This window comes from Cotesia glomerata, linkage group LG4 (assembly GCF_020080835.1).
Source record: "Cotesia glomerata isolate CgM1 linkage group LG4, MPM_Cglom_v2.3, whole genome shotgun sequence".
In the NCBI taxonomy this organism is placed as follows: domain Eukaryota; kingdom Metazoa; phylum Arthropoda; class Insecta; order Hymenoptera; family Braconidae; genus Cotesia; species Cotesia glomerata.
The window spans coordinates 6889297-6904706 of record NC_058161.1 but is presented as its reverse complement, the minus strand read 5'-3'; the positions used below and the strand labels follow the sequence as shown (position 1 = coordinate 6904706).

The 15410-nt window shown below is 29.5% G+C and overlaps 2 protein-coding genes and 1 long non-coding RNA gene across 6 annotated transcripts in view; 1 reads left to right on the top strand and 2 right to left on the bottom strand.

The window, feature by feature from the left end:
* Positions 1–3072, bottom strand: part of LOC123263140 — a 4718-nt gene extending 1646 nt beyond the window's left edge. The window contains exons 1-2 of one of the 3 annotated variants that reach the window (XR_006509106.1): positions 2409–3072; positions 2207–2278 (exon numbers count right to left, since the gene is read on the bottom strand). This is a non-coding gene — a long non-coding RNA (uncharacterized LOC123263140). Of the gene's footprint in view, positions 1–1874; positions 1959–2206 lie in introns of those variants that run through there. The other 2 variants (XR_006509105.1, XR_006509104.1) reach the window with 2 other exon arrangements.
* Positions 1780–15410, top strand: LOC123263133 (ATP-dependent RNA helicase DHX30-like). Of its 2 annotated transcripts, none has more exons than XM_044725664.1 (5): positions 1780–1795; positions 11366–11434; positions 11546–11642; positions 11718–12139; positions 12287–15410. In XM_044725664.1, exons 3-5 carry the CDS (start codon positions 11593–11595, stop codon positions 15295–15297), a joined length of 3483 nt encoding a protein of 1160 aa, XP_044581599.1. In that variant the 5' UTR covers positions 1780–1795; positions 11366–11434; positions 11546–11592; the 3' UTR covers positions 15298–15410. The 2 variants fall into 2 exon arrangements, with proteins under 2 accessions (XP_044581599.1, XP_044581600.1); XM_044725665.1 differs by lacking the exon at positions 1780–1795 and adding an exon at positions 11012–11331 and having other exon boundaries at positions 11424–11434.
* LOC123263134 (serine/threonine-protein kinase PAK mbt) lies at positions 6091–10633 on the bottom strand. Its single transcript, XM_044725667.1, has 4 exons — positions 9847–10633; positions 8921–9768; positions 7502–8680; positions 6091–7290 (listed from the first exon to the last, which is right to left on the bottom strand). Exons 2-4 carry the CDS (start codon positions 9755–9757, stop codon positions 7129–7131), a joined length of 2178 nt encoding a protein of 725 aa, XP_044581602.1. The 5' UTR covers positions 9758–9768; positions 9847–10633; the 3' UTR covers positions 6091–7128.

Sequence of the window (15410 nt, the reverse complement as noted above, 5' to 3'; positions counted from 1 at the left end):
AATATAATTTATGTAATATTTTGAGATCGCTGAGTTCAAAGAAATAATATTTCTATGCATTTGAGCTCTCCCAGCTCAAAAGTCTGATAGAAGTTTCATAGAACACTATTTTTGGAATTTTCAAACCGCAATAACTTTTGAATGGATCAACTAATTTTCACGCGGTTAGCGACATTCGACGCAGTTTTATCATCCTCATAAGTTATTTTCAGGTATTAATTAATTGAACCAAAAATTTCGGAGTAATCCCGAAAAAACACTTTTTTCGGTTTTCTTTCGTTCACGATATCTCTCGAACGAATCAACCGATTTCGACCAGCTTGGTGGCGATCGACGTGGTTTTTCAAGCTCAAGGGCGGATTAGTTTTTGAAGTTGATCGATAAAGCCGTTTAAAAGTTATTCCAAAAAAACGACTTTCAAAAAAAATTTTTTTTTTATTTTTTTTGAGATTTTTCAAAATTTCTCGAAATCTATCGGTCTGAATCGGTTCAAATTCACAGGAAATCTGAGGGAACTCTTTAGAACGCCTTTTAGTAGATTCCGATCGGTTTAGTCGTTCAAAAGTTATAAGCGAGTCACATAGTCACATAGTCACACACACACACACACACACACACACACACACACACACACACACACACACACACACACACACACACACACACACACACACACACACACACACACACACACACACACACACACACACACACACACACACAGACATAGTGACAACCTCGCGGGGATAGTCAGGGAAGCTTCCTGTGACCTTTAAACGTCGAGATCTGACGAAAACTCGATTTTTGCAAAACGGGGTGAAAACAATAACTTCCCGATTTTTTAAAATCTTCGATTTTCTTAGCGGGAAGTTAAAAATTGAACATGGGCTAGCATGGGTTGACCCCACTTGTAAATAATTAGCAAAAATATTTAAATTATCTAGATTTTTTAAATCTTTCTGGAAACCCTCAAAATTTCTAAGATTTTTAAATATTTCAAACGGTTCTAAAACTTTTCAGAACGTTAGGAAACATTATAAAACGATTTAGGTAATAGATTAAAACAAATACAAAATTGTAAAATCATTTTTTAAAGGTTGCTAGAATATTCTTAAGTCTTCCAATATATTTGAGAAATTTTGGAATTTTCAAAGCACTTTAGACGGTTTTAAAAGCATACATAATTTTTTTAAATAATTCAAAATATAACAGATGTTTTTGAAATGTCTCGAAGTTAGAAAATTCTTAAAAATAATTTAGAAAATTTATTTATATTTAATAAGAGTAGCAGTCTTGAGCATATATTTTTTAATTATTTTATGTAAAAAAATGATATAATAAAAATTGGTTAAACAAAAATAAGTATTAAGAAATATATTTTTCAGGGAGGTTGAAATGTATAATTGTACTAATTTTATATTGTATAAGATTCTTTTCAATTTTATTAAAAAAAATTATTGAAGTAATTAACATATATTATCAATGATGATTAAATAATCAGAGTTGGTGATAATGACTATAATAAAATTCTGAGATAGTCGATTGATTTTCTATTCATGATATATTTCTTATTCTATTGACGTTTTTTATTTATAAATTATCAATTCTGTTTATTTAAAATATAGTTACATAATTTTTTTTGTTTAAATAAATTTACTAACAATATACACAATTAATAATATTAATTAAAATAAATATTATTAATGGCTAAAATTTTTTAAAAAATAAATTACTATAAAATTTAAAATCAATTTCACTTAATCCTATCGTTTAAAAAGTAAAATAATTATTTTTTTGCTGGTTATAGTTGCTTTTAAAACGATTATCTTATCATATAAAATTTTAGTAAAGTTACTAAAAAACAAGTGAATTACCTCGCGGCTCGTTAAAACTTGTAAAGCATCCAGAATTGTGAAATCTTTACCATATTATCATTATCATAAAGATAATTCTCAAAAATATGACGTACAAAAGATGACACTGTACAATTAAACGGTTTAATTAAAATTTAAAACCATAAAAATGATATAACACAACAGAAATAATAATAATTATAAACCTTTACAATCCATATAAAATAAAGTTTACCAATTTTTATCAACAGAAAGAAAAAAATATTAATGAGTCAATGACCGATGGGCCTGTTTTTTTTTTAGAGAGAATGCGAAATAAATGTAGTAACAAGAATTGCAAGTTAATACTGTACCGAGTTCTTGGACAACGAAATCAATTAAAATCTACTGAATTCCCCGACTGCCGAATTAATTACAATCGTAAGCTGAAAAAAAAAGATCTAGATCAAGTCCAAAGTTGAAATTTAACATACAAGAAAAAAGTGATTGATAAAGTATGATGACGTAGATACATTTAAAGGTAATTATTGAATTATTTATCAGTGAAGTATATACGTGCCAACTTGCATGCGTATTGGAGTATACGTATCTAAGTACAAGTATGGTAGTATACTTAGTAAGATCACATTCTTTAAATTCTGTCTTGTTTATTATCCCCACTTTTTAAATCTGTAAAGAGAAACGTGCTCTGGAGGCACGGCTCAGCTCGACCAATCATATCTTCGAAAGCAGACTATGCCTTACAAACCAGCTGTTATTTATTTATTTTTTTTTTTTTTTAACATATTTCTTATAACTTGTTTATTTTATTTTTATTAATTATTTTTCAGAGCGATAAATAAAATAAATAAAAGTGATGATGATGCAATCCAGCAAAGTAACTTTGCTGACGAGCCTTTAAATCTTTTGTTTTTTTTTTTTTTGATAATACACTCGTAAACCATTGCAAGAAGTTTAATTTAAAAAAGTAATCATATCACCTCAATTCTTTGACAGCATAAACAAGTAAATCTGCTGTTAATTTTTATTTCTTTACAAATAATTTAAAGATAACGGTAGTAACAATTATTATCGTTATTTTTTTTTTTCAAATGACATGAAGCTCTAGTTTTACGTCTATAATAACTCTTATTTATATTTATTTATAGGTCCTATGCAGATGTTTCAATTGCACGGGTAAAAATCGCGTTCATCTGATCACGCTATCATGATAATTTTCGATGTGTAGCAATCTATTTCTTTAATTTAATAATTTATTCAAGTTATAACTATACTCTTTACAATATTCGAATGAAGTGAATAAAGTTTCACAATAATTAATCAATCCCGTAGAATATAGTTATCAGTAAAACGATACAACAGATTAAGTTCGTGTATAAGTATTAATGTCAAGATGGTACTCCGCGGTTACAATAATACGATACGTTAAGTAAAGGAAAATATGATAAGTGTAGTAACCCGTAGATGTGTGTATCTCAGAGGCTGAGGAAAGTCTCTCGTGCCCCTTGACTCTTGAGGGTGTTAGCCTTTGCTAACACTTAGCGTTGTTCTTTGGGTCCCGTGACGTCATGAGCCCCTTGTGGTTGACGCAAACCTGTGGTTGACGCAAAATTTTCGAGAGTGGAAAAGTACTCCCACAGATTTGACGTCAGTAACTCAAAACCGACTGAAAATATTTATTAATTTACGTTTTTAAGGTAATTATCAGAGATTAACTAGTTAAATGAAATCTTTGTACCTTCTCGGTATTATGAAATAAAAGTTCTTTGTTAATTTTATAACTTATGGACTAAGTATTAAGACATATTATATACATTATCTTTTGGAGGCTCGTCTCTACTGTTAACGATAACGTTTTAAGTGATACTTAATGGATAATTAATGAACAATACTTCTAAAATAATCTTAAGTGCTTGGTTTTTTTTTTTTTTCATTATTTACTAATATAGGATTTTTAAATGACGTTAAAAAGTTTTCAGACATCCAAAGTACATATGCTAAATTTACATTCTTTATGCATTTCTAAATAAAATGTTCTTGCTCCGACAATAATTGCTATGTTTTACAACTTAGGTGGAAAATTTTTAATTCTTATAGGAGGTCCTAATTTATATTCCAGGTATGGAAATTTCCTGGAATGTTTCATCAGACAATTATAACTTCTCTTCGAAAGAAATAAAGTTAGAATTACTGAATTTTTATTTATTCAATATGATTCAATTCATTCGTCATTCATATATTTGTTTTTAAATTAAATTTTTCCTAACTTGATGGAAAAATAATCTAAAATAAATACGGAATTTTTTTTATTGAGCCGTAAAAAAATATAAATTTTTTCCACTAAATACGCAGTGCAATATTATATAAATTTTAAATTCTGATTAATCTGAAGATTTGATTTTCTGTTTAATTTTACCCCAAATCTTGTGAATTTCATAAAAAGACAACTTAAAAATTTTAAGTATTGCTCATAGTTTTATAAAATATGTGAGGACATTAATTTTTTTTTTTTTTTTAATTTAGGCTGACAAAAAAATCTGATGCAACTTCGTACGATGATCGCTTAATATTTGATATTTATCAAAAATCTATTAAGAACAATATATGTATATATATAAATAAATTATCAGGAATGTGAAGGACGTTCTGGTCAAGCCAGAGGCTCGTCTTAACCAGCCAATAAGAACGAACCGCGCCTCCAATTCTTACTTTCGTGTAAGTGCTATCTATGTAAATAAAATTAAACGTGCAATACAGCACGTTAATATAAATACCTACATTTATTCCTGTTGGATGATGAAATTCCTGGGGTAATTAACGCTATCAATAAAAATTTTTTATCACTTGACGTCAATGATTAAAACTGTCAGATTAACTTTTGTTATACATTTAATTTTATTTTGCTTATCGTTAATAACAATAAAAAATGATTAGGTATAAGATACAGTTAGAACAATTGAAATATTTTTTATTCAATTCGGCATAATGACTAATGAATTATTTAATAATTCAGTGGGTTATTTATTAATCTGCAGTGATATGACCAATTGTCCCATTTCCTGTTATGGTTTATAAAGATATTTTTAGCACTCGGTTATTGTATTTATGGCTATTTTTATTTTGGTAGAGATTGACAAACCGTTTGGATGTCATTAATCATTTTTACATGAATAACATGTAGTGATAAAAATAAGAACATGTTATTTCAATTGCAATTGTTTTAATCGCGGAGATTGTTGACTCTATTTTTTTTAACAAATTCATGTCTAAATAATGTATCATCAACATATTTAAATTTAGATTTCGGTTTGTAGTTATGATAAATTAAAAAATATACTAAGTAATATTCAATTTTGTATTATTAATAAATAGTTAAATATATTTATGGGGTAGTTGTACAATAAATGATATAATTTGAATTTTTTCTGTATGAAGTAGAAGAAATACTTGAATACTATTCTATGAACAACTATTAAAAATTTAATTATCGTTTTTATAACTTCTTCAACACTCAATACAAAAGTTTTTTAAATAACAGTGTCTACTGCTTTAGATACTTTAATTACAATTTTAAACTATTTTATTTTCCTCTTTTAAACGTTTTTTTCATTCAATGTATTATAAATTTTTTTTAGATGACAAAATAATGTAGATAAATTAAAAAACTGGCCTTTAATGACAAATAATTTTTCTTAGCATCAAATAAAAAATTTAGCAAATTTCAATTTCTATAGTCAAATGCTTCAGTCATATAAAGTTAAAAAATTACTACTAATACTTTTTTTATATTATTAAAATTTTTTTCAAACTACATAAAAAATATTTTTCAAGTTTACATTATCTACGGTAAATTCATTATAAACATTTATATCAGTAATCCTCGTTATTCGAAGTTGGTACGACAATTCCCACCTACAATTAAACATTTTATTTACCTCAATTGATAAAAATCTTTAATAAAAAAATTAGAGTAATTTCAATAGTAATTAAATTGATCAGCGTGATTATAAATTGATAATATTTATTGTAATTGAATATATTAAATATACTAAATCCATTTTTTTTACATAGTAAAATATTTTCTTTTTACTCTTATTATTATGAGGATAAAAATAAATTTATAATTTATCCATTATTAAAAATAATAAACATGTTATTAATTTAACGAAGACGTAATTCAAAATTATACAAAAATTTATTTATTAATTTAGGTGCAATAAATTTATTTAATACATAATAAATTGTTACTTGTCATTATTTATTTACAAAATAATTATAATTACTAATCACTAAGCACGGAAGAAATGACACATATATTGTTAAAAGTTATACATAATAAGTAGGCAAGCCTCATTTACGAAACTATCAATGTGGAACATACTTCAACAATAATTCTTCGGTAAAGCTATCAAAGTATTTATAAATTAATATCAATATAATGTCTTCCATTTATAGTTTTGATTAAATGCAGCATTTTTAACTGCAATGAGTTTAAAATTTATATAATCTAAATTAATAAATAATTAAAATTCAATTATTCAAATATTGATAAAAATTTTCATTATTTTACTTTTGATATTTTATTTAAAAAAATGTCTTCTCTTCTAATTTAAGAAATCCATTTGAGACGTATACATTAATGTAGCCATTGTATAAAAAAAAACTATATATTATATTTATAAATTACTAAAAAATTTATTAATTAATTTTGATCGATGCGAAAAATTGTTCAGTCTTAATATTACAGAAGGCCAAAAATATTTTTCTTAGTTAATTAATTCATAACTAACATAATTATCATAGATGTAATATACTTCAGTGGCATAATGAGTGCAAAACTTATTTTTATTTAAAAATTCTTCTTTCATCTATATTTATATAAAAGAAATTCTAGAAATTTAGCTGCACTCGTAATAAAAATTATATGGTACGTTACTCTATATTGTTTGAAGGCACTCATGTGTAAATACTACGTTACTTTTTATCTCTTTATAATAAAAAAAAAAAAAAAAATATATATATATATATATACTATATATAACAAAGCATAGCTACCACATTCTTTACAAAATTAAATAGCCTTTTTTCATGATTTTTAAAAATTTTAGTCAAAAAAAAATGATATGAAAAATTGGAATGTAAAATTTCCAGTCACTTTACCTAAATAATTGTTTAATTACTCCTAATAATTATAAAAATCTCAATTTAACAATTTTCTATATGAAAAAATTGTATAATCAAATAATTAGTTTTATTTGAATAAAAATTTTTCAGGTCAACAATTGGTATGTCTTGCACTACGCATCAGTGGTATCAAGACACTAGGACTTCCTGCTTGTCTTAGGAACGGATGTTGCAATAATTCTTCAGCAGTGGCTCTCTGCGCTGGATCACGAACCAACATTCTTTCCAAGAAGCCCTGTAGCCGCGGGCTCACCTAATAAAAAATATAAATATTATAAGTTATGTAAAATAAATAATTCAATTATCTGTTATTACTGACGACATAATAAGATTAAAGAAACATAAAATAAATACGTAACAGTGCTTAAATATCAAGTATTGTACAATTAAACAAAAAAAAAAAAAAAAAAAAAAAAAAAAAGAAAATTTGCTTTAATGAGATTAAAGATATAAATAATATTAACCTTGTGTGAGTTTTTCAGCTTAGGCGGTAACATATCCCGGATTCTTCTCATCGCCTGGAGTGGCGGTTCGTTAAAGAACGGAGGTTCACCGTCAACCATTTCAATAATCATAATTCCCAATGACCAAATATCAACTTCAGGTCCATACGGTAACCTTGAAATAACTTCAGGGCTCATCCAGTAAGGTGTGCCTACAAGTGACTTTCTCTTTGGCAATTCTTGTGATACCTGAGCGCAGAATCCAAAGTCAGAAAGTTTAACTCTGCCATCAGCAGTAAGAAGAATTGAATCTGATTTAATATCTCTATGAATTACACCTTGAGAGTGAAGATAGTATAGCGGTCTCAAACATTGAATACAAACAGTTGCGATTTGTTCTTCATTCATACGTGAATGCGTAACAATATCTGTCAACGCTCCGCCTTCAAGATACTCCATTACGACCCACAGTTCATCGTCAACCAAAAAACTGTCATACATTTCAACAATATTTACATGATGATAATCTCGCATTATGACAACTTCATTGAAGAGTAATTCACGTCGCTGTTGTTTTCTTAAGTCCATTTTTTTAACAGCGACTTGACGTTTTCTCTCTTTATCCGTAGCTATGCAAACAGTACCAGTACTGCCTTCACCAATCTTTACAAAATTGTCTAAATTATCACGTGGATCTGCACTACTGACTACCATTTGCAGTGCTTTTCTAAATTGTTCATGCGTTAATCTCTGATCAGCATTTTGTTTATTATTATTCATATTATTATTGTTATTGTTGCTGGTGTTGTTATTATTATTGTTATTATTACTAACAGATAAATTTCCAGAGCCTGGATTAAGACTAGCCGATGACATTGCGCCCTTAATACTTTGACTTTGATCTGGTACTGAGCTAGTGGCACTTGAACTGGGCATAGCTGATACTGTCGGATGTCCCGCCAGTTTTGACAAATTATGCATCGACTGTGAACTTTCTGGTGGCTTATTAAAATGTCCATGTAGTGACGATGAGTTTTCAGGCATAAGATAATTATGTGGATGTTTTATGATATTATGAGTACTCAATTGACTGAGGGGTCGTTGAGATGCTATTGAACCAACTGGTGATATCTTTGGCTGTAATTTATGTATCATCATATTTGCAGGTATTGCGTGATCTCTAGCAGCCTCTGTCATTGTCTAAAAATAAATTTAATCATTAATTAAATATATTGATCAAATACTTTACTGATAATATACTGATTTTTCATAAATTACAATATATTATAAGATATATAAATGTAATTTTTTATATAAAAATCAAATGATTTCTCCAGTTACAATAAAATATATGGTGAAATCAGATAGAAAAGACATGCTATGCTTGAATACAATAAATAAAATTATTATAAATAAAATGATCAAGTATAAATTATTTACCCGGATATTTTCAGGGTTCTGTCCTGACATTGTTGATGGTGCATTCATTCTTTGATAATCATGTTCATTTATTGGACTACTAATTGAATTATTAACATTAGATCCGTCTTGATGACTTGGTATAGGGCTTAAATTTTGGAAATTCATCGACAAATTCGGAGCATTGTTTATTGCATTCGTTAAATTCGGTGATGATTGCAAGTTCGGATTCATATTTTGTATATTTTGTAAACTTGAATTAACGGGTCCAGGAGGTCCAGAACCAGGACCAGAAATAGGTCCACTTCCAACCATATTACCAACACTCGATGAATTTTGCTGCCTCATTTTGTCAGGATAACCATAAGGTTTTCCATACATCGTATATGTAGGCACCATTTGACTTGGACTTGATGATACTTCTTGTCCTTCCGGTACAGACGGCGGTAAATTAGCATTATTGCGAAAATCTCGCCTCAATCTTGGTGGACTTGAAGATCTCAACGAATTAGATCTTGCAACAGTACTCATTTTCGGTAATCCACCATTCTCAAATTTACTATTATTTTCATTGTTATTACCATTACTCTGGCCATTATTTTTGCTAATACGCGGATCATTGTGTCCACGTACAATTGTCTTCAAATCTAATATTTCTGTGGGTGTTATTTCACTAGGATCAACTAGTGGCAATGGTCGATTTGTCGACTTTAATATCTGATTATTACCAACAATTGACGCCCACTGTAATGGTAAACCAACAAACTTTCCTTCACGTTTATCAAAACCAGTATGTACTCGATGCTCAAAATTTGTTGGTGTTGATATTTGTGGCTTCTTTTTCTTTCTCGTAAACATTTTTACAGCTCCTATAATAAATAATTACAAAATTACAATATCAGTACTCCAATCGCTAAAATAAAAAATAATTTAATTTTATACTGTACCTTAATAAATTTAGTAAAAAAAGTTTATAAATATTTTTATTTAATTTAAAAATTCATAAATTTATGTTTCACAAATGAAAGCCAATATCAATAACAGTGTGTTAGTTGTCGTATAAAATAAAATATCACAACTATTATACGAATATCCACGTTATGATGGTAGACTTTACGTGACCAATCGACCTGGTATCAATAGTAGATGACATCGTGGCCGCGAATCGGTTAAAAATCCAGGTAAGACAACAGTCTTTACAGCAGAGCAGATACTCAGCACAGCAGAGTAGATCGTAATTGTATGATAGAGTAGAGCGGGGAGAGGAAGCCAAGTTAAGTGACAGACCTACACATACCAACGCCTATTAATATCTGAACAATACAATAACACTCATACACTCGTAGCCAGACTTGCGACCTCGTTATCTTCTCTATCGTTTTAATAACATAAATAAAACCGTAGAGTAAAAGTTTAAAAAGTATATATACTACATATTATATTATTATTTCTCTGAATATTTGTGCATAGACATTGACACTTTGGCGATAGTCCGGGGCGTTGGCTTTTTAAATATTTCACAAGCACTTTTATATATAACCTCAAATATAAAATTATTTTACAATTCAACAACAATAATTTTAATGTAAAAGTAATAAAAAAAATTATTTAAAAATATAATAAATACACGGCACGAATCGGCTCATTGCTGTGGACGTAAATGTTCGTCATGTTCGACAGGTTGTTAGAACAAGAACTCCACCGGTGGACACTATCATTATTAATTCTGGAATTCGCTTTAGCATCAGCTTATTCATACAGCGTACATCGAATGTGTACGCGCGCGCATCTGTGTCTGTGCTGTCTGTAAGTATGTATGTAATGTATAGACAGGTAAGTACCTAATACACTTAAAACAGGCGAGACCATCTTTTTCTCGCTTTGCTCTCACGGAGTTCAACGGAACTATCTCTGTCGTACTCCCAACAGAAGAGCAATTGCAGTTTCGATTGGTTTCACGAAACGAATGACATTTTTGAAAAAAACGCTTTGTGGTGAAATAGTTTATTAAATTATCTATTATCTCTAAAAACGTTTTTTCAAAATTTCTATTCGTTTCGCTAAGCCGATAGAAACTGCTATCACTGGTCTCGGCTGTTAAAAGGCACACCTGCAAATTTATAGGGACCTTCAGGACACATTTTTATGCGCTGAGAATCTGAATCAAGTCATGCAGGTTGAGCGCATTTGTATTTAATATATTTTTTGTCACTAAATTTTATTTCATAGGGATTCTAGTTTACTCTTCTTGGATTCCTTTATTACCAACGAAGATAATTTCGAGAATTTTTTTCAAGATACGCGGTTGGAGAGCTCTATTTTCACACTCCAACCTCCAAATTCATCTTGATGCTGAAAAAAACGTGCTGCGGCTATGATGGCTGATGAAATTAGTTTCGTTCAATAATTTTCATTTTATTTCTATTCAATTAGTAATTTTAATGAACTAACTGTTAAATACAGTAAAAAATAATGACATTCTTTTAATTGCATATACGTTTACGACATCTAATTATCATCAAAGATATTTATATTGTAAGTTAATACAATATTATAATTTTTATCTCTTCTTTATAATAATATATATTTTTTAAAAAACAGTTGATTGATAATTTACGATTGTTGATCATTACTTTACATTTTTAGATATCAAGTAATAAATTTCTATTCAGAGCAAGAGAAATAAACCAAAAATGTTGAGTTGCAGTAAAGTTTTGACGAAACACGGAACTTTTTGTAATAGGTTCGTTGTTTTATTTATTTTAAATAAACTTTAATTTATCACTTAATTAATTGAAAATAAAATTACTTTTTTCAGAGCAAAAAGTCTGGCAAAAGATGGACATTTACAGAAACATGTGTCATTTATTATCAACAAAAGATTATTTGACACTAATGCTCTGAGCGTTACACATAAAAATGTTGAGACTATTGAAAAATGTAGTCTGACAAGGACAAGTCAGTTCGATAATAGGTTCATTAGGATGCAAAGTTTTTGTTATTTATGTAGTAGAAATTTTCACACAAATTTATTAGCAAGCCGATCAATAAATATTGATGATAGAGTGAGATTACAATCTTCGGATACGAAAAAACCTCATTCAAATATTAATATTAATGATTTATTGAAGAATCATGAAACTAAGAATTATTTCGAAGAAAATGTTGAAGAAATTGAAGGTGAAAATAATAATGTCCATGATATTCATCATCTCAGAAGAGAAAAAGTCAACATTAAAGGTAAATTTTCTTATTCATAATATTAGTTTACAATTATTTATTTCAATATTAATAAATGACAATATATAATCGATAAATAACGAAAATTTGTAAATTAGTAACTTTTTTTTGATTTTATGATAAACTAATTTGTTTTACGTTTCACAGAGGTTGAAAAAATGTATCCCAATGCAAAAGGAAAGCTTCATGAAATATATCAGATAGTAAACAATGATATGAAGAAAAACACATTAAGTTTTGAGTTTAAAAAACCTACTGGTAAAAAACAATATAATTGGTCGTGTACTTTAAAAGTTTTGTGGCCCGAAGAAACATCATTTACATCAATTGCAAGTAATAAAAGCAAAGCAAGTGAATTAGCATCTTTGAAATGTTTACACTGGCTTGAGAATCAAAAAAGACTTAATAAAGGTATGCCAATACTTTATGATTCACAAGGAATAAAAAATTTAATAAATAAGCCGATTTCATTGTCTGTAAAAAATGAAACATTAAATGACGCTCAAACTATCATCGAAAAATACAATGATTACATTAAAATACTAGTCGATGAAAATACAAATAAGGATAATATTAATCACCGCAATTTTGGTACAAGTGAAATAACAGATCCAGTTGGTAGACTAGATCCCATGAATTGTACGCCAGAAAAATTGCAAGAAAGAAATAGATTATTGCTAGCAAGATTTGAACATCGTATAACTGAAAATAATTACTGTAGTTTGCCGATTCTTGATTTCCGTAAACAAATAATTGAAGAAGTTAAAAATAATCAGGTATTATTGATAAAAGGTGACACAGGATGCGGTAAAACAACACAAGTGCCGCAGTATATAATGGATAGCTTTGCTGGATATGGAGAAGCTACAAATTGTAACATCATTGTTGCTGAACCTCGACGTATATCAGCTATTTCATTGGCTGAGCGTGTTGCTGATGAACGAAAAGAACAAATTGGTGATGTCGTCGGTTTTCAAGTCAGACTTTCGCAACAGTTGCCAATTAGACCAGCGAGAATCGTATTTTGCACCACGGGAATTCTTTTACGTAAATTACAATTTAATCCGACACTTCAAGGATGCTCGCACGTGATTGTCGATGAAGCTCACGAGAGGACAATCAACACTGATATGCTTCTGGTGCTTCTGAAACGGGCCATGAAGGAAAATCCAAAATTAAAAGTTATCGTTATGTCTGCAACAATAAATTCTGAGTTATTTCAATCTTATTTCAACTGTAAAGTGATCGAAGTACCTGGACGAACCTTTCCAGTACAGATGAATTTTATGGAAGAAATCGATAAACTGGGACTCCGCGCTCCGAGCAGATGGGATTTGACCTTTGAAGATCCGGAAAAAATGAAAGAAGGACCGTATGTTGATATTGTAAAAATGGGTGAACTCGTAGCATGGATAGCCAGAAATAAACCTCCTGGTGCCATATTATGTTTTTTACCCGGGTGGTCTGAAATAGTAGCACTAAAGAAATATCTTGAGGAATATTCATTATTACAAAAGAATAAAATTGCGATATTACCAGCGCATTCAAAAGTTGCGCAATGGGATCAGAAAAAAATTTTTGATCACTATCCAAATAATATAAGAAAAATAGTATTAGCTACGGACATTGCTGAAACGGGAATTACTGTTACAGACGTTGTGTATGTGGTCGATTCTTGCACACATAGACAAATCAGGTGGCAGGAAAAACGTGGTATCTCATCAATTGATAGCCACTGGATATCAAAAGCTAATATTCAGCAAAGGAAGGGTCGTGCTGGTCGTGTTCAACCTGGAACCAGTTATCACATGATTACACGTGAGCAGTTTAAAAATTTAGATGAGTATCCAACGCCCGAAGTAATGCGCACGTCGCTAGAAAAAACTGTATTGGATATTAAAACATACACCAATGAAAAAACAAAAATGTTTTTAAGATCAATGCCACAGCCACCAGCTACGAGTATCATTGACGCAGCCGTTAGAGATCTTGTTAAACTCGGCGCACTTGATCACAATGAAAATTTAACGGCTTTGGGTAAAAGAATAGCTCTATTTACTGTTCATCCCACATTAAGTAAATCTATGGTCTACTCGTCTATTTTCCAATGTATTGCTCCAACTTTGACTGTTGCATCAGTTATGTCATCAGACAGTGACATATTTACTGGTGTGCTTCATAATAAAGGATTTATTAGAGATATTAAAGCGAAATACCATCCAACAAGTGACCATGTAAGTGTTGCTTGGCTTTTTGAACAATGGAATGCGTACAATAAGCAGGGTCGATTCGCGTCACGAGATTTCTGTGTTAAAAATAAGCTTTATCCTGATCGAATGTACACGCTAAGTCGAGTAAGAGATTTAAATGCTGAACATTTAGCTCAGGCACAAATGATATCCGATTCTGTTGAATATGATAATATGAAAAAATCTGAGAATGAATTCGCTGAACTGGATGAACTTGTAAGAGGTATTTTATTAGCTGGCTTAGATCAAGTACTTTATCATCGTGACTTTGATATTCGTAAAGGCCAAGTTAAAAAAGGTGCTTGTACTTTTATAATGGAAGATAATAATCATGCGACAATATTGCCAGACAGTGTTAATTTCAAGAGGAGATACTTTCCAAGTCCATTTTTAACTTATGTGAGACGTACGCACAGTGAGCAAAGAAGAACATCTTTGATTCGTGAAACCAGTATGATTTCTCCGTTAACTGTATTTTTGTTTTGTCAAGGAAAAATTATTGGAAATCTTGAAACTGATAATGATATTGAAAATGTAGTATTCACTGTTGAAGATAAAAAAAATGTTCGATTAGTTTGCAGTAAGGAAACAGCTAAAGTTCTACTTGCTTTCCGGGATGCTATGTGGAGTGTAGTACGTTATATGGTTAATAATTATGGCGTTGTTCAAGCGAGTAACTCTGAAACATTTGAAAAAGTGCAAGCTTTTAAAGTAGAAATGCTTCAAGTACTTGCTAGAATGTTGAGTGAAGCTTCGATACATATAGATAAACCCCAGCCGTTAAAAAAAGAAGTCATTTATTCAGAAAATGAAGACGAAGACGAAGACCAAGATCAAAACGAATACGAAGACAATTTTGATCATAATAAATATAATAATAAAAATAATAATTATAAACGTAATAAGTAAACCTGTTGAAGGAAATTGTAAGATATTAAATACCAAATTTAGTTAATGAATTTTTATTGCCTCTCATCTGTAAAATACAAAGAAAGTTTTTAAATAAAATGGAGATACGTTGA

Excerpts from the sequence above, each read along its gene's own strand:
- LOC123263134 (XM_044725667.1), bottom strand. The coding sequence starts at position 9,757 with ATGTTTACGAGAAAGAAAAAGAAGCCACAAATATCAACACCAACAAAT. Across the intron at positions 8,681-8,920 it reads AGAACCCTGAAAATATCCGG|ACAATGACAGAGGCTGCTAG; the intron begins GTAAATAATTTA and ends ATTTATTTTTAG. Across the intron at positions 7,291-7,501 it reads AGCTGAAAAACTCACACAAG|GTGAGCCCGCGGCTACAGGG; the intron begins GTTAATATTATT and ends ATTTTTTATTAG.
- LOC123263133 (XM_044725664.1), top strand. The coding sequence starts at position 11,593 with ATGTTGAGTTGCAGTAAAGTTTTGACGAAACACGGAACTTTTTGTAAT. Across the intron at positions 11,643-11,717 it reads CACGGAACTTTTTGTAATAG|AGCAAAAAGTCTGGCAAAAG; the intron begins GTTCGTTGTTTT and ends TACTTTTTTCAG. Across the intron at positions 12,140-12,286 it reads AGAAAAAGTCAACATTAAAG|AGGTTGAAAAAATGTATCCC; the intron begins GTAAATTTTCTT and ends TACGTTTCACAG.